General features: G+C 42.7%; 1 protein-coding gene and 1 long non-coding RNA gene across 2 annotated transcripts in view; one reads left to right on the plus strand and one right to left on the minus strand.

Annotated features, from left to right (window-relative positions):
- The window catches only part of LOC138491945 (uncharacterized), a 120,821-nt gene that overhangs the window by 53,592 nt on the left and 48,185 nt on the right, over positions 1 to 19,044 (plus strand). The gene's annotated exons all lie outside the window — the stretch shown is intronic.
- The window catches only part of LOC138491944 (matrix metalloproteinase-23-like), a 214,425-nt gene continuing 197,312 nt past the window's right edge, over positions 1,932 to 19,044 (minus strand). Inside the window, exon 8 of the mRNA XM_069618826.1 lies at positions 1,932 to 18,282. Coding sequence (XP_069474927.1) covers positions 18,096 to 18,282 — 187 coding nt within the window. The 3' untranslated portion in view covers positions 1,932 to 18,095. The remainder of the gene's footprint in view (positions 18,283 to 19,044) is intronic.

Below are 19,044 nucleotides of genomic sequence, written 5' to 3' on the forward strand. Positions count from 1 at the left end.
AGATTGTGTTGTTCTAATCCAAGTATCCTGCACGCAGTGAAGCTGCTATTTCGGATACGATGAACAGACGCCCCAACCATGGAATGCAAAGATGGCCTCTCGTGTAATGGGATCTATCCTATTCACAGTGAAGCAGCTATTTAGCGTTTGAGAATCAGAGCCCAATCCGGTCAACCAAATGGTGTTTTTGTCTTGTGGGAACGGGCCTGTTCTGGAAAAAAAAAAGAAATTTTGAAATCGGAGAACCATCCTTTTCAACAGCCGAGAGTGATGATGTTCTGCAAAAGCTTATATTACCATTAAATAAATGACATAGTGGTCAAATAATTCCCATCAGGCACAACGACTTGACAAGCTTCGGTGAGGGCAAAAGGACAATTGTACCTTTCCTGCATTGACAGATAGTTTTCACAGTGAAATGATCTGCTGCCCGTACAAAAATGAAACTTGGGAATTCTCTCTAATGGGTTTTGGCATTCTCTGCAAGAATAATCTAAAACCCATTATCATGCCCAAGCTGACCACTACAGGAGCAACAAGGGCTTTTTCTCTAATGGGTTCTGACATTTTTACAATGACCCTAATCTAAAACTGATTTAGAATATATAATTTGACCACTCTGGATCAAAAAGGGCATTGTCATGAGAACTCACCTTTTCACAATGAAGCAGCTATCCATCCCCACCCGCCCCCGTTTGAGAAAAGGACCCGGAACCCTGGGCCACCAACTGGTCCTCTTTTCTAATGGGAACCAGCCTGTTCAGTAAAGCAGCTAGTTCCCTTTAGAGAAACAGGCGTTCAATTTGGGAAAATCATACAGTCTTCTTGTCTAATGGGAACTAGCCTCTTTTGAAAAAAAGAAAGTTTGCCCATTGTTGAAAGTAGTGAAGCATCCCTTTCTACAGCAGGGCGTGGTCAATATCTGTAAAAGTTCCTATTACTATAAAAGAAATGACCTAGCAGTCAAATAGTTGCCATCAGAGGCAAGGACTTCACAAGCTGTGGTGAGGGAGAAAAGGACAATTGACTTTTTCTGCAGGGAAATTAGCTATTTCCCATTAGAAAAGGGAAGTTGGGGCTTTTCTCTAATGGGACTTGTCATCCTCAGTGAGGATTATTTGAAACTGTTTAGTATGCACGACCTGCCAACTAGGAAATACAAATTGGCTTTTTTCTCTAATGGGAGATGGAGTTCTCAGTGAGAATAATCTAACACCCATTAGTAGACATGATTGACTACTAGGGGCAGATAAAATACAATTTTAAAGGGAATGTATTATTTGGTGCCTGAATTAATCCAAGAGACACTCTGAGCTGGGTACAAGAAGTTACGAGTACTTTAGTTTAACTCATATGTAGTTGCCTTTATACCTTATTTGGCAATATTTAGAAATACAGACATTTATCAATTCATTAACATCTGCTCAATTCTTCAAGGAAGCATTTTATGGCAATCAACTGTAGTGTCATGATGTGCATATCAAAGGAAAGTATCCCGACTGCTCCCAGTGTACATAGAAGGGGGGTGTTTGAAAGGTGGTTTTTTAGGTGCAATGAATAATAGCAGCCTAAAGAAAGGAAATCTGGCCAGGGTGGCCCTAAATCAACAACTAGATCAGCCTTTTTTCTAATGGGAACAAGCTTCTTTGTGTAATAAAAGCTGTTTCCCATCTGAAAAATGGCTCTAGCAACCAAAGGTCTGTTTCTCAGGTAGGAACTAGTATCAACCAAGCATACATGCTTCGGAGATTGCAAGAGTCTTAACTTTCCAGGTTAAATTTCAATAAACCAGGCTGTATTCCATAGATGCCAAGCACTTTAAAGCACTTCACTTGTGTATAAGCGCTTTACAAATAAACAATTACTTCAGACTTTTTTTAAGTTAACGTGTTTTGTGAACTTTTATGCAACAATTAACAAATGATGGAAAGAAAAGCAGAGCTTGGTAGTATGATAGTAGAGCCTGACATGGATTGAGGACATTAGGTCTCATTACAAGTTCGGTAGTGTGGAGAAATGGGTGTTTATTCGTTGCAGTCACATTTTTAGAAAAATGTATTTTTATTGGCATTTCATTGATAACAAACGCACCCATTCCCCCTCCCCACCACTTCCTCCCCCACCGCACCTTTCCTTCTTTTAGAGATGATGAGTCCTCGACTCCTCATGGCGGCTGCTTGTCTCTTACATTATGTCCGGTATTCGTATGTTCTGTGGACACCATTGCTGCAGATAGTCTCATTTTTACAGTATTCTAAAATCAGTCCCCAGTCATGTCTAAATTGTCCGGCATCGCCTTGCACTCTGTAGGTGACCCATTCCATTGCCAATATCCCCCATAGCTTATGGAGCCATTCCTTTTTGATGTTAAAGGAATTAACTGCCAGTTTTACTGCACTGCCAAACTACAGGGTTGGCCTTGAAATTGATGATTTTCTTTCCAGAATGATGATGGGGTAAATCTGCCACTTCAAGCCCAAATATTATTGGAATTACCACGGGCTGTAATTCGGACAAAATCCTGTGGAGTCCTTCGGACTATGAAAAATGAGGACTAACGCTACACTACCACCACTTGTAATCCTTTGGTAACCCGATGGGATCAAGTGGCAGTAACAGTAAAGAGCTTGGTGGTAATCCGCCAAATTACCAGCAAACTCATATTGAAGCCAATTGTATGGCCATTTAAATTGTGGGTTTAGTGTGCGAAGTGCAGCGGGAGCGTTTCCAGTGTGGAGGTGAAGGTTGTGCAGTTTTTATTTTTCTTCTACCAACTGGCCAGAGGAGGAGTCGGAGTGCAGCAGGATTGTTTCCCGTGTGGAGGTGAACGTTGTGCAGTATTTGTTTTCTACCAACTAACCAGAGGAGGAATCCCTCCATAAAGACTGTCAGAAGATGCAGTGTTTCCCGTTTTCCCCAGCATGCTTCTGTGACTTTGCAGGGGTAGATGGGGGCTACATGCCTCCCTTATTTGGTTTATCTTTGGAGGTTAGTTTACCAATAGCAGTGTTAGGACAGTTATTCTGAAGTCCAACTAAGAGCTTAGCATAAAACCATTCAACTGAGGCAGTACAGGACTCCACTCTTGGTAAAAAGCTGTACAACCCGAGTTCAGGGTAGCGTAGACAGAGCAGCCAGTTATGTTAGGAGGGAGAGTGGGCTGTAGAATCAGTACAAATGACATTGTAATCCAAATGGTTCAAAGAAAAACTGAAATACTTTGGGCCTCATTACAAGTTTGGAGGTAGCCATGCCTGGAATCCAGGCAGGCTACCTTCAAACTTGCAAAAAAATCTGCCACCCGCGAATGGGCAATTACCGGGTCATGCCGAGTTTGGTGGACCCAGTAATTGCCCATTCCGGGTGCCGGTAATAAGGGACTCACCATCCCCATTCGTCCCTATAGGGCTGAATGGGAATGGGGAGCTTGGATGCACCGGCACTGTTTATAACAGTGCCGGTGCATCCTCGAGTTGTGCTCGCGGGTGCCGCACTGCCCGCCAGGTCCGACCTGGCGGGCAGAGTGAGACCTGCGAGCACAACTCGTAGTATGGCGGTACGATAGCAACCGTGCGGTAGCACTACCGGCGCCGTTGTTGCCTTACCGCCATACTTATAATGAGGCCCTATGTATTGTAAAAATAAATGTTTTATTTAAATAAAAGTATGTCCAGATAAATCTTGGGGGGAAATGAGTACTTATCACATTATATATAACCACAATTACAAAAACACACTATGCTTGAAGGTGCACATACCAAATCATATAACCCAATTTGTAACACCTAACAGTAGTTCTACAGAAGTCAAAACCAATAGTTATTTTTAGATTACTTTTAATAATACCAGGATAGTAGACCCCATCAGTTGTACCATGCCGCTCAGCAAGAAATCACATAGTCATATCAATTGGACAATATACTTTTCTGATCTAGTGAAACACAGATACTAGGAACAGTATAAAACTATAACTCTGATTTAAGGATAACCGTTATTCTAGGGGAGTTGGACCTTGAGTGTAATATTCAATTACAGTTGCTTTTCAGTTCAAAGACTAAGGGAAGCAATAACTAATTTATTTTAGGATAACAGTTATACTCAAGGTAAGTGAAACCTATACACTTTTTTACAGGAGCTTTAAGCGACTTAAAGGCAGGTATACACCTAAGATTTATTTTTGTGTCTGTCTAAAACAGACCAGGGAATGTAAAACCCAGTATTAAACTTTATGATTGACTCAAAGTTATTCTAGGTAGGTAAAACCTAATGCAGACTTATTCTGGACAGGCTAACAGCAAGTCAGGGGAAGAAAGACCTAGTTGCGAAACTTAAACACAATTTTTCTGAAAGAAATAGTTAAGTTGCTGTATATCCTCGCAAGGATATACGGCAAAGAAAAACAGAAAAGGCCAATATCGTGGATCCCAGTCTAAGGAGATTTGCCCTTAAAACCAGAAACTTTATTATTACTATTGCCGATAAGCCAAACTATTTCGAATCCAGGGAGGCATTGTATAACAAAATTTTGGCCTGGCTTAATGCCAGATTAGGCCCCAACTGTGTACGAACTCAAGACCTAAAGGTTTTCCTTAGAACCCAGATTGAAAAGTGGTGTCATAGTGATAATACAGATTGCATTATCGTGGGATGCTGCTCCAGCAATTTACCTCCAATTTATGAACAGACTTTCATTAGCACAGCTCACGTTTTCCCGAACTAAACTGGGAATCTTACTGAATTGATAGATTTATGTTGGATTTTTGCCCTACAGCGCATGGTCTTTGATGGCCTTGATGTTGCCCTGGTTTCTTTAGTTTTAGCGAATGTGCCCTCTTAATTTAATCATTGTTATTATTGTACTGTTTGTGTGGTTCGTCCACTTTAATGTCTGTGTTGTGTATTGTTAAGAGTATGTCATATGTCAGCACCCTGATGCCTGAGGGCTTTGGCGCTCTATAAACATACAAATAAAATAAAATAAATAAAAGTGAAGCCAACAGCATTACTTTTGGTGAAGAGGCCTAACCAATTCACAGGTGAGTAAAATTACCTTATATCTACTTTTCAAAATGGCAGAACGTTTCTAAGGCAAGTAAAACAACCTGATATATACTTTTTAGATTGGCAGAATATTTATAAGGTTAGTAATAACCTTTGTAACTGTTCACTCTGAGTTACAGTTGCCAACCAACTCTTTTACAAGTAAGTCACTTTTAAACACTTATTCTCTTTTCTAGGCAAAAGGCCCAATCCTTTAAAAGTATTTCCCTTATTCTTGGAGCATGCGTGTTCTTGGTGGCAGAGGGGGCGGGGGGGGGTCACTAGGGACTAGTGTCCAACAAGTAGGTCAGGATAGGTTCTTAAGTAGCAAAAGTAAGAGTTCCTAAGGAAGACTGTTGAAACAGGTGAGTATTTGACTTTAGAGTTAGTTGAGGGTCCAGGGGATTCACAGAAGACACTTTAAGAGGATTCCAGCTTTGAGCCTGGGTGAACTGGATGAGAGGCCTCCCAATCACAGAAAACACCCCAAAACTACACCGGAATCACAAGAGACTATACCCAAGCCAGCACAGTACCTCTGCACAGAAGAAGATTTTGCAGCAGGAGGACTTCAGGATCTGCAGTCAAAAAAACGGTCAGTGGATTCCTTGTCATGGTGACTGAAAACAGGACCTTGCAAGGGACTTTGCAGCAGGGATCAACGGGGAAGGCCCTACGCAAGGTTTTCCTCATGGCTGGATGCGGCTCTGGTGAGGGGACTTTTTGGACTGGAATCGTGCCTCTGGAGATCCAGCCGTATGCCCATGATGTTTCAGCGAGATTCGGAATTCAGAAGACTGTGCACCGCACAATGGCTTGAGGTCCCAGGGTATTGGGGTATTGCTGCCCCGCAAGGTCGCAGCACGGCGTGGGATGGCTCAAAATGCAGGTCTCCTTGATTCTAGTGGGCCTCAACAGGCTCCGGTTCGGGCTGTCAGTCTCGGGATCCCTAGGTCGATTGGAAGGAAGGGCTACAGCAGGCTCTGGTTACACAGCAGGCTCTCTGGTCGTTGGAAATCGTCTCAGCCACTTTTCCTTCATCATCCTCTTCAGTTTGGTTCCAGTGGTCGACTAGCTTTTCAGCTTCCAGGATCGGACTCTTATGCAGAAACTCAGCCAATCAAACAGCCTTGCAACATCCAAATTTGGGGTGTTGGCAATCCTTTCAGAACAGCCAGCCTCCCTTTCAGTTTGAGCTGGAATCTGGCACTCTGGCTGCAAGAGTTTTGGACTCCTCCCTTGCTTCTTGCCTTCACAGACACTCTGGAGCCTGGGCGGGGATTCCACGGACTACCGACTACCGCCCTGAACGTCAGGGGAAGGAACAAGGGCAAGGAACACTAAAATTGTGAGCAACAAGACGGGGGCCATTTTGGTAAAATTAACACTCATGGGTGCCTTTACCGGGTCTGTGCAAACAGCCTGTGGTAAAGGTGCACTGAATTAATAAAAAGGTTCACTGCCACCAGCCATTAAAGGTAAGCTTGTCCCTGTAACAGAATTGTTACAGTTTTAGTGTGAAAGGGGATACATTGTATCTCCCCAGCACTCCACATAAGGTGGGGTGTGCTGGTTTCACCAAATAACATGTAAAAGGGATCCAAAGACAGTCTTAAAAAATAACACCCATAAAAAGAGTAAATGATTCTGTGAGTATGGGAAAATGTTCCCACTGACAGAAGTATAAAGAAAAATAATCCACCAGTAAAATCAAAAAGATCTGGGGTTGACACAGGTCAGGAAGATTTATAATCTTGTCTAACAAGCAGTTCCTGGGGTGTTATTAAGCTTCCCCTTGACTGAAGCCATAGGGGGGCCTTATTGGACAGAACCAATGGATAGCGACTTATTGGCCGTGGTTGCGGCCACCTTGAGGGTGGCAGCCTCGCGATTAATACCCACAAACATAGAAACTGTCCTGGAAAGCAATACTAGCAACATTAGCAAGGTTGAGTTTCCATTGAAATTTCGCATGAGAACGGTGCCAACATTGGATTCATTTGGCACAACACAAACTGGCAACTTTAACCGATTATCTCATCTGGATTTATGAAGCCATCTCAACTGGTACCCCAATGCATGGTGAAACCTGTTATGGCAGATGAAATGCCTTGGAAGTCCAGTTTGACTGCAAGGCTATCTCGTGATATAGCAGACATTTCAATGAAGTTGAAAAATAGCAGAGTTGCTGCTTAAATGAAATCTGGCTCAAATGACCAAACGACTGTAGAGAATGAGAAAGAGAGCCTTAGTTTTCCATCAAAGAAGCGTCGGAGAGCCGATTCGTCTGAGTTGATTGCACCGCCAGCGGTTAACACTGCTTTGCCTGCCCCGTTAGAAGGCTCTATGGGCTCTCCGAGAATGTTGGCACATCTGGATTGTGATGGTTCAAACAGGATAGTCACCTCCTCGGATACAGGATCTTCATCATCCCAGTCCTCCTACACCTCAAATAAATTACCAAAAACAAGATCTTGCATGCTACAAAGCAACAGTAGTGTTAATATCTGCGAGAAGCCTACAGCCTTACAAGCTCAAGCAAGCTTGATGTCCGCTTTAACAGTAGTGTTGGCTCTGTTCTTAAAACTTTGATTCAATTAATGACAGCTATGATGATCAGGTTACTCTGACAGCCATGATGCACTTTGTGAAGTTGATTTATATTGAATCGTATATAACATCAATGCAAAGTAGATTGGAGTGTGGGAATGAATCGGAGTCCCAGACTCACAATCAACTGTTGGATCTCCTATGGGAGACGCAGGAGGACAAAAAATTGCTAACTTGCATAACAAGAGAAACGCTGAGGTTGTTGAAGCCTAGCAAGGAAGAAATAACCCCCCCAGTGCAGCTACTCGGGAGCAAAATTTATCTATGTCTGATACAGATCCTCAGACTGTACTAAGGAGTACAGACAAGGCGGCAATGAATGGTAACAATAGAACCTAATGTGGGGAAGATTTGGGAGTTTTTGTCCTGGATAAATTGCCTCTGAATCCCGATGTGAGGAACGTGATGACTGAGGGTGGAAGCAGGAGGAATATGTGTGAATGAAATTATGCCTAACCAAGTCAATGTAAATGTTGTTTTGCCAGGGGATGAAGACATTTAAGTAATTGATGATGGATGGTCTAATACATCTAAGCCCCCCCAAGAGAACTGTACTGTTTCACTGTTTTACACCCAGCACAAAAAAAGGTAAAGAAATATGCCACTCACGAAAAATATCAAATCAAATGACTCCAGAAAATGTCTGCATAATTTGAGAACTTGTTCACCTGATCCAGTCATAGCCCAGGAGAAGTGAAAGAGGAAAAACGGAACAAAATGCCCAGATCAAAATCACAATGCTAATCCTCCTATACAAGAGGAAATTGGGACTGTACGGTGTACCTCACTTGGAAACGATTTAATAAATATCTCTGTCTATGAGGAAGAGGAACTAGAGGATATTGAGGCACAGCAGCTATCTCCTAGTCATATTGTAAGCTCTCCCATAAGGATGTACCAAACCAGTAGACAATTTGTCAAGGAAGGCGGGAAAAGTCAAAATAGGCTGGTCCAAGGTGCAGTGTTTTTGGCTCTGGCTGAAAAGCGCTTTTGGGCTGAAAATGCTTCTAGAACAGTTGACCGGCTAACAGCAAGAGTGGATAAGTTGCCTCAACCTATTTCCAATAAAGATACACAATAGTCTTGCAACTTTGACTGTGGTAGGGCTGAGAACGAGCGGTCGACCAGTAAACTGGTTGGAAACAAAAACGAGAACTTAAATGTTTCCAGCTGACAGAGGGAAATCCAAGGAAACCACCATAATATTGGAAAGAATATTATCCATGGAGGATGGTTTGATATTGAATTGTAACAATGTGTTGCGTCTCCTACATCATTTACCAAAGCTAAGAGCTATTGAATCTGTAGATATTCCGGTAGTTGAATTTTCTAAAACGAAAAGCAACATGATCGGGTTCGGTTGCATGTAGGTTCAACTTTAATGTGCAATTTGCTATTAAACGCTGCAGTGTCTTTACATACGTTGAGTGTTTCCATCTTGGAGAATAATGACAAGCCCCTTTTGTCTGTAAAAAAAAAAAAAAAAATAGGGCCGGGGTTCGTAAAAAGGAACCAGAGCCAAAAGGGTTGGGGGTGTACAGTCAAGGCCTCGAAGGGATGCATCTTATTTTCACCCTGTCTTGTTCAAGAACATATCCATGGAAGGATCATTGAAGATGGATGAGAATAGGAATCCCATAAATATAACATTCAGTGCTATAAATAATTATGAAAGAACGATTGTAGAAAAAAGAAATGATAAATCAAACTTGGGGAAGGTTGACTCTTGGGATTGGTTGGCAGGTGCACATAAAAAGCAGTAATGCCAAGAGCCAGCCCCAGCTGAATGTATCTCTCGTCGGGCTCTTGGAATACCAGTTTTTGTTTTCATCTGTTTAATTATGTCAATTGTGCTGTTGGTAAATTTGATATCTTATGCCGCCAGGAGACATGGTTGATTAACACACCGGTCTTAGACGGTTTCAGCCTATACCTGAATTGTGCTAAAGTTTTGAAGGGAAGGCAGTTGCCAGGCCTATTAACTATTATTAAGAATGGAATTGGTCTGAAGGTTTTAGAAGAGAGTAACCCCAACCCATACTTTCAAACACTGGTAATTGAATTGGGAACGACAAAGAGAGCTAGGGAAAACTTGTTGCTTATCATCAGTCTATATTGGAATCCTATGGTATGGGAAACTACTAGCTTTTGTAGACTGTGTGATGTCCTTGATTGATGACTTTAATGTCTCATTGCCAGACCCATGGATTATACTGTGTGCTGATCTGAACATAGACTGCCCGGTAATTGAGCCGAGAGAATGTATGAATGTTTGGAGTCAGCTGCAGGGGACGAAAGGCAGAGCAGCAGTTTGGGTTGGGAGTTTTAAGAGCGAAACTTCCAAATGTTAAATGGTCATACAACAGGGGACATACCTGGTGCGCCCACATGTCACAGAGGATTTTAGAATTCCACCCTGGATAATTTCTTTGTCTCACAAAATGCTGCTCACCTAGTAGGATCCTTAGAGGTAATTCCAACACCTAATAGTGACCATGATTTATTGAAAATGTTGTGGTATCTTCCCACTGAGAGGAATCAAAGGTGGTGGGCAGCTAAGGTTGAGGTAGAAACCGGCCACAATAGGTTGCGATTATACCCAGCAGATGTGCCTCTAATGACAGAAAAATACCTGTCCCTGTTGAGGCTGCATTCCATTGGTATTGATTATACGTCCCTATTATTCGATTTTATTGAACTCAAAACAAGCTGGGGCAAACCGCGTTTCAATTTAAAACATACATATGATAAAGACATTCATGCCAGAAGAAAAAGTTACATAAGGAAAATGCGAAATCTCCCGGGTTCGGGTTAGAGCTGCACGTTGTAAAAAAACAGAGGCAGCAGTATAAGAACTGGTTAATCTCGCATAGGAGCATCATCCTCCAACATGATGTGGAATACATGCTTAGAATGCTCTACGCCAATAACATTAGGAGTTTGTGACAGGTTTTAAATAATACAGGGAACTTCCAACCAGCTCTAAAGAGCAATCCGTTGCCGGATATAAATGTGCCCAACATTATGGAAGGTTCTTTACGGCCCCAGAATCTAACAAATTGGACCCACCTCTTAAGGATCAAAACAAGTGGGTAATTCCTTTCGATAAAGATGAAATGGTGGTCTTGATTAGGAAAGCCAGTAGCTCCCATGCCCCGGGACCAGACAGACTGACAAACAGTATTTTGAGGGTGGCCCCCAGAGGAATGGGCAGAATTTTGTTCAGTATGGTTTTGAAGGCAAAGGAAGTTCCACCATCATGTAAATTGGCCATATTGGTCCCGATCTTCAAGAAGGGCAATAGGGCAGACCCCAAAAATTACTGCCTTATTGATCTTCTTGATGTTTTGAGAAAAATATTTGCTTCAATGATATTGGTGAAACAGGAAGAATGGGTGATGAGGTCAGAGCATTATGACTGTAATCAAATGGTGTTTGTAAAGGAGGTTGTGTGTAATCTAAATTTGTTCTTGATACATTTATTGAAAATTCGAGCAATAAAGAGAAAAAAACAGGCTATGCCTAGCCTTCATAGACCTGGAGCAAATCTTTGATAGCATAAACCAAGATTTGTTATGCAGAAAGCTCCTCATGTGGAACTGCCCAAGAGACCTGGTTCTGGCGATTTAAGGCACTATATGGGGAAACCTCAGTTTAGGTGAGCCTGAACAATTCTGACCTCCTGTCGAAACACCTACAGAGGGCTAAATCAGGGTTGCCCTTTGGCCCCTGCTTTGTTCAACCTATTTATCTCAGATTTGAAAGATGTCATGAACTTGTCCAACACATTCCTGTCAAGGATAAATGGTATCCTGCTGGGATGGATGATGTATGCGGATGATTTGGTCATTCTTGACCAAACCCCCATTGGACTTCAGAGGAAATTGCAGGACTACGTAGTACTCAATGGGTTAAAAATAAATTTAACGAAATCTGAGATTCTGGTGTTGTAGAAGTTAACAGGAAGCAAAATAAAGTTCCTTCTGGCGGTTAATAGGATAAGAATTGGTAAGACCAGTAGAAGCAGTAAGATATCTGAGAATGTGTGTGAATTCAAGTGTGAATGACTCCATGTGGACCACCGAGCTAAAAGCGAAAGCCAAGATCTTGGTGGCCCAAGGAGTCACGATACAGAAAACATTTGGGAAATATTCATGAATCCCAGTATTGACCTCTTTTAAGCAGAAGGTGATCCCAGTTCTGTCATATGGGCCTGAGTCCTCCTTGTGCCTACCATGGGAAACTTGTGGTGTTTTGGAGAATAATCTTGTGTTTGCCAAATTGCATCCCAATTTCAATCATAAAAAATGAATTGGGATTCTTTCAATCCATGCTATGGTGACTTGGAAATCCCTAACGCTGTTCCACAAATTAAACGTGGATGACGATCCCTGCCCCAATTGTCTGTCCTGAAGGGCAGGAAATAAAGGCTGTAGCTATCATGGATTACTGAAAACGTGGGTGGAACAGTGCAGAGAGATACTAAGAAGTATGGCTTCAACCGAACATTTGTTAAAAACCAACCCTGCCTCTGTAAAAAAAATAAAAATAAATGTGGTTTAAAGACTGGATAGAAACATAGACCAGGAATAAGGAGTTTAAATTAAATTATTTGCACATTAAAATAATTACATCACATTTTTTAATGTGCTCCCATAATACCTGGCCAAATTCCCCAGCCCACAACATCAGGAACTGTTTTTGAGATTTCAAATCAATACAGTGCACACGAAAGAGGTTTTAATATCTCTAAATCAAGGGGGTTTTACAGGTGAAGTGTGCCGATTGTGTAAAAATACGATGGAGACCTTGCAGCACCTAACATTATTTTTCCCAGTGTTGAGAACCTAGAACAACTTATATAGGTAAATTTATACAAGAAAAACCATCACTCAGTGCTGACGAATGGTGGAAGTATATATGTGGGGGTGATGATTTTAAAATAACATTTGCTCTAACCAAATATTTGAATGAAGTGTTTGCAAAACACATTGAAAGATAAGTTGAGATGGATTAATATGGGAAAGTAATGATAATTTATTGTTTTATAGATTAAGAGAAAAAGGATTCTTTTATTAGATTTATAAAAAAAAAATGATATGATGACTTGTGGAAAGTTTTGTATTGTTTTGATAATGTGATTGATGGTAAAAGTATGAAATAAAGTAAATAGCAGTAAAGAAATAAAATAAAATAAAGACAGTGTAGATTTTGCATTGCTAAATACTGCCAGCAGCAGGCCTTTAGATAAGGTGCATACTAGGTCTTTTTACGCATGAAAATCTTGTGCAGCAGCTTTATTATTTTCCTGTGTTAATTTACACACAAGTTTAGAGGAGAGGTCAGGCAGTGCAAAGGTCAGGTTACTTGACAGAAACCAGAAGGCTTCTTTTGAAATTTATAATTTTGATAACTATGTTCTATGTACAGCGCTTTGCCAAAAGTGCTTTATAAATAACCATTTGACCTTGAGATTGGATGTAGAATTTAGCATGGAGTCCTTGCCTCTCTGCACTGTTTTATCATAAAATTGGCATACTATTAGGTAGTAATAGCTCTAGGAAATGAGGACTTTCATTAAACATCAAAAACCAATTCTGCCATCGAACCTCAAAACACACAATACAATTTATGCTTGCTTTACTATGTAATTGGCTAGATTTTTGTGTTTACACTGCTTTGCCTGCCCCGTTAGAAGGCTCTATGGGCTCTGTAATATACCTGATGTTCACTAAATCTATACCTGAAACTGGAACTTCACTTAACAGATTTCCTGTTCCTAATCCATTCTCAGTGTCATCTATGGTCAAGATCTTGACTTGACACATGGCCAGTCTAAAAACATAATGACGCCAGCATCCACAATACATGCCAGCACTGCCAAGTGCATGTTTATTATGCATGTGTCTACAATATGATTGCATTGCCACTGGAATAACACACTCGTACTGGCAGTTTCGAATTGAGATAGTGGGTTCCATACAGTGCCCTGTGTGAGAAACTCATGGTGACAAGCAAGACAGACACAAGTGATCACAGTTCAAGGGTGTTCATTGGCCAATGAATTATGTATGCGGCGTGGAAAATCGCCTATTCTAAACCTAAATCTAAGTTGGGAGCAAGCGTCGACCATCAGATGGAAAAATAAGACCGTCCTAGTGGCGTTGTCAAAATAAGAAAGGCCTATACTAAGAAGCCTATTACCAACCTCACAACTAATACAAAAAAGGGTGTGGGATATTTCTCAAGTAAAGAAAGAAGTGTTCTTAAATAATATGTCAGGTTGCGGTAGCTTGGGTCTCCCTTCCCAACGTTTTGAGTATGCGGTAAAATGGGAGCTTGGAGCACAGTACATTCTCGGGCATCTCCAACTCGAGACGACAGTTCCAGTGGCAGTTCTCAGGATCATCAATGGCCAAGTCTCGTTTCCTTAGAAAGTCTCTTGCCTTCGGGGCCTGATGTGTTCAAATAACAAAAACAAAAGTTTATTGAACAAATGAAAGTTTGTTCTTCATGTTTGCTGGGTGATGGGTTCCCCCCGGTTCACCCTCTTCTGGGGCGCTGACCCTTCTCAATTGTAATCCACAGTTCACGTAGGGTGATGGTCTCACCCCTAGGTCCCCCTCTTCTGGGTCCTGACCCTTCTCAATTTCTCTAGCAGTTCTTTTCTTACTTAAATTCTGGATTATCGCTTCACCCCTGGATCTCCCTCCGTCGGGCTCAGATCCCTCTTGACTGGCGGTACTTGGGTGATGGCTTCACCCCTGGATCTCCCTCTGCTGCGCTCAGACCCCATTTTGACTGCTAGTCTTTGGATGATAGCTTCACCTCTGGCTTCTTCCTTCGGGTTCACTCTTGCTGTTTCTTAGCTTCTATTTTCACTTTTCTCATCCAAGGGGTACCACCTTTTCACCAGTGGATCCCCGCTGCCAGGCTCCGACCCCTCTTGATTCTTAGCCTCCCTTCTCCAGGTTTACTGTGGCACTTGATGAGGGTGATAGTGGCTCACTGCCTCCCCCTGAACCTCCTCCCACCGTACCCCCCCCGGGACCCGCTCTTCCGGGTGCTGACCCTTCTTTACTTCAAATGTTCTCTTTTTACACAGTTCAAAGTTTGAGGTATACACTTCCCTTGCTTTTACAGTGCTCATAGATCAAAGTCTTTCGATTGTACAGGGATTTTGCTTGAGCCTCTGTATGTCCACTTTGACCTATTCCACTGGCTCTCCTATGGCCTTCTGGTATCTATAGTTTTTCTCATATGGGGCTCGACCAGAGTCTCTCAAGTTAGCACCCATGTGGTGCCGGTTTCCCGCTGCATGGTCTCCCCATAACACTTTGACAGTTCATTCACAGTTCCTTGAACTTGCTTCAAACTTGCGATTCTCTCACTCAACACAGCCCGGTTCTTATTGAACCCCCTCAACTCACCGGCTGTGATGAACCACTTCACTTTTGGCTTTTTTGGAGTTAAGGACCGATACCACGGGCGTGGGAGCTTCCCTCACTCCTGATTATCGGCATAAGCTTGCCCTGTGTACCATTGACATCTGCTGCAGGACACTTGTGCTATTGTTCACGGTCTTGGGCTCTCTTCCACGAAGGTTCCGCAGGTCAGGGACTAAAAGGGCGTTGTGCTGTCTACCGTTCTTGCCTTGCTCGTACTGCACTCTCCCGCTCCACCTTTTATCCCTGTGGCGAAAAGGAAGGGTTGTCAGGTGTGTGTGTGAGTTGACTCAATTGCCTGACTTTGCCTTGCCCTCGGATTGGGTCATGTCAGGTAAACATGTTTTCCATCAGTCCATTGTATTGGGTAGGAAAACGTATTTGTATCGGGAAAGGGACTGGGGGGTTGGAGTGTCAGAGTATCCTACGGGACAGGATAAGGAAGGTTTGTGTAATGGACGAGAATGACCGGGATGAAGCACAGAACATAGGGGATTGTGGGAACAGTAGTGTTGTCATAGTAAATTGGGATTTTGGAAGCTGACAATCAAGAGGGACGGGATTGGTACGGTTTGCAGGGTAAGCAGGAATAGCTGGGGTTGTGACATGAACAAAGGGGTTTGTGGGAATCGTAGTGTTTTGTCTGATTAGGTTGGGAATACGGAAAATGATAATTGGAGGAACAGAAAGAAGGATCGGGAGTATTTGAATGGAAACTGGTGAAACAAGGAGCCTGGGAGTTATGCTTTTTGGGTGTAACTGGGTTTGGGACCTTAGAGGATTGAATATGTACGGAGGGGTTGTTGGATCTGGGCCGGAGAGATCTAACAGGAGGAAGGGAGGCAGATGCAATACATCAGATAAAAGCCTCCGATATCTCGCCCTTCTCTCCTTCTCTGGCACAATACCGCATCTCACCTGGGGAATTCCCCCAAGCATAACCCCGGGTTCCCCTACCCAGGTGATCCTCCCCCACTGGTTCACCCCCAGGAACTGGATCCAACAGCGATGGCCGTGTCCTGGCGACCTCAATAAGGAATCCTCAAGGTTTTACTGGGAGAATACCCTTAGGTTTCTCACACCTGCCAATGAAGGGTCCATTCAGTTATTTGCTAATATTACAATGTTGACGAGGAGCATGTAAGTGCACATTCCATCTGCCCATTGCAATGTAAAAGGCGGATTGTTTTTTGAGAAGAGGAAAAAAGTAACATCACAAACCACTGGTGCAATCCCTTGCCATTGTGATGGTAACTGAAGTAGGACAAGAAACCTGGTTGTTGTCTTGCCAGATGTAAAAGCAGGAGATATGTGCTGGCAATAAAGAAACATCACCACTCTCGCCAACATGGCCTTGCTTTACACTTTTGGTGGAAAGTATAATTAAGTTTCTCCCCCACTTTGAGGTTAAATATTGCCTAGAGACATGACATATTGCAAAACTCTTTGTTCCCTGCACTCGGCTGTCACTTCGGGGTTAAGAGGTTCAGCTCGAGAGAAGCAATCAAAGCAGTGCACAACCGTTGCTGCTGAATACTAACTGGTAAAGGTTTGGACATTTGATTTTCTATTATAATCTCTACTTTCACATTGACGTGGGCTATTAATCTCTGCTAAATATGGCTTCGCTCAATGTTATACAAAAGGTTATTATAATGCCTTTAAAAAGTTCACTCGGCTCATTTCAGATTGAGTTTACATTTCAATACAAGAGATTGAGCACAAAATGTTTGGAACAACGGTCTAAACTGTTACATTTAAATCGTAGTTTAAATGCATGCAGAGTGTGATATCATATTTCTGTATAAATACGTGCAGGTGTAATGCCACTCCATAATATACTTTCTACTGTAATGTGTCAATCATGGCTAATGATTTTGTTTACGATTTGCTTTTAATTTGTATTAAAGAATTCACTGTCAAATACATGTCAGACTTCGTTGAAGAGACTGAGGCTTCGTTGTCAAAAGTATTTCTTTAGGTATCTGTGGCCCGGCAAGTTAGATTAACTGCATGAGAAAGTCAAAAGGGAGGTAGAGGGACAGTGATTACTGGGTACTTTGTGCTCGTCACATGATTCCAAGCCAAAAGTGAATTTAATGTGTCACCGCCATACATGCCAGTATGCCCCATTGCATTTGGGGGGTGCTAATCCAGACCTGGTTTAAACTCTGCATTCGACCACTTGTAGTGCCAGATTTTCCCAATTATAAACCCATAATTACAAGTCCCAGAATGCAAAGGTACAACCAGGACTGGAGTAGCATCGCCCGACTAGAATGGGTCATGTTGCCATGTATGTAGCTCTGGTTAGCATACTGTGTGATACCAGAGATCCTCCTAACAGATATTTGCGGTCCTTGCACTTTTCATTACAAATTCAGCACTGCCCTCCCCTCTAATGGCCCATTCAAGCTAATACAAGCTATGAATGGAATGCTACCCCACAAGAATTCCCAATGGTTGGAACATTCCCACCCATCACCATGCAGTGTGAGTGAGTTGCCATCCAGCCCTGATGGCTGCATATTTGCTGTGACTTTTGGACTCTCCACTGCACCCATGGTGCAGTTAGGAGACAGTGGAGAGAGGTCGGTACATAATTAGATTTTGACTAGGCGAACAATGTGAACTGGGCAACGTAAGAGGACCAAGTGTATAGAAAGGACATGGTAGCCCCTTCCAGAAGATAAACAAATGCGTAAGATCCCATGTCACTCATTGGCCGTTGTGACCAGTGTGTAAGTGTGGAGGTTCCAAATTAAATATTCCTGGAGTCCAGTTCCATAGACGACAGGAAGGGACAAACTTTCCGGAAACCAAGGCATCAACTCCCTGATGAAATAAGCATTACCACAGTCATTCCCATCTGTCCACTTTAAGTCCAGCTCGAATATAGAGCTCTAGGGAAAAAGATCCTGGACAGATGCAAGCTGGATAGAGAGTAGCCCATTGGTGCACAGGGCATGTCCCCGTCGAATGCAGGTCTTCATTCATGACTCAGTCTGTTTTGTCTGGCTGAAGCCTGATCTCCCAGGCATTGGCTTTGAGGACCACGGTCTGGCGCCGGATGAGGCATGTGTACCTCCCCTCGTTCCCCTCAGTGGCGATGATAATGAGGTCACGGCTTCTGAGAGTGAGGTTACCAGGGACGGACTCAGTTAGCAGCTCCCCATCTTTGTACCAGCTGAAAGGAGAGCAGGAGAAAGTTTAGCACAGTGAGTTGGAGTAACGAGGACCTTATACGAATGTCAGTTCAAGTTTTAAACCACAAGAAATTAACACAGCTGTCAGAGTAAGCGAGCTAGAGTATTGGCTGCTATTCCCCTCGAGGTGCAGCCTATCACAGGTGCAATGGTTGTCCTAAAGCAACTCTACTTACGCCAGCGATGGCTGTGAATGGTGCTGATGGGAACAGCAATGTGAGCAAATATGGTTGCTCATAAATTTTCATAGGGGACATAGCATCTGCAAGCATTTGTTAACTAAGTGTGTGGATGTGTTTCTGCTGACAAAAGGGACTTGACTGGGAATACTGGAAACTCTTCCAACTATGTGGGGAACAGGACTGGGAGTGGAGCGAGGGGCGTGCAGGATTCACAAACACCGCCCCACCTACATCCATCCTCATGCTCCACCTCTACTCGCCGCAATTAAATATGTTTACAATGTCCAGTTTTAACATAGATCTTTACAAGGGATTGCATGTTTCCAATGGCACACAAGGGAACTAAGGCACACTAAGACAAAGCGATGTGTTAAGGGTGATACACTTTTGCTCATGTCAGGAAGCAGGGATTTAAAGTCTGACATTCTGGTTACCCAGTCAGACTTTATGCTACTAGACCAGATCTCCATATCTCCATTTATATGGTAGTCTACACTACATGCTCATTCAATACTTACCTCCTGCAGAGAATGGCACATGCTGTGTTGATTGGGACTGTGC

Source organism: Ambystoma mexicanum, chromosome 10, assembly GCF_040938575.1.
Source record: "Ambystoma mexicanum isolate Mex_15411 chromosome 10, UKY_AmexF1_1, whole genome shotgun sequence".
In the NCBI taxonomy this organism is placed as follows: domain Eukaryota; kingdom Metazoa; phylum Chordata; class Amphibia; order Caudata; family Ambystomatidae; genus Ambystoma; species Ambystoma mexicanum.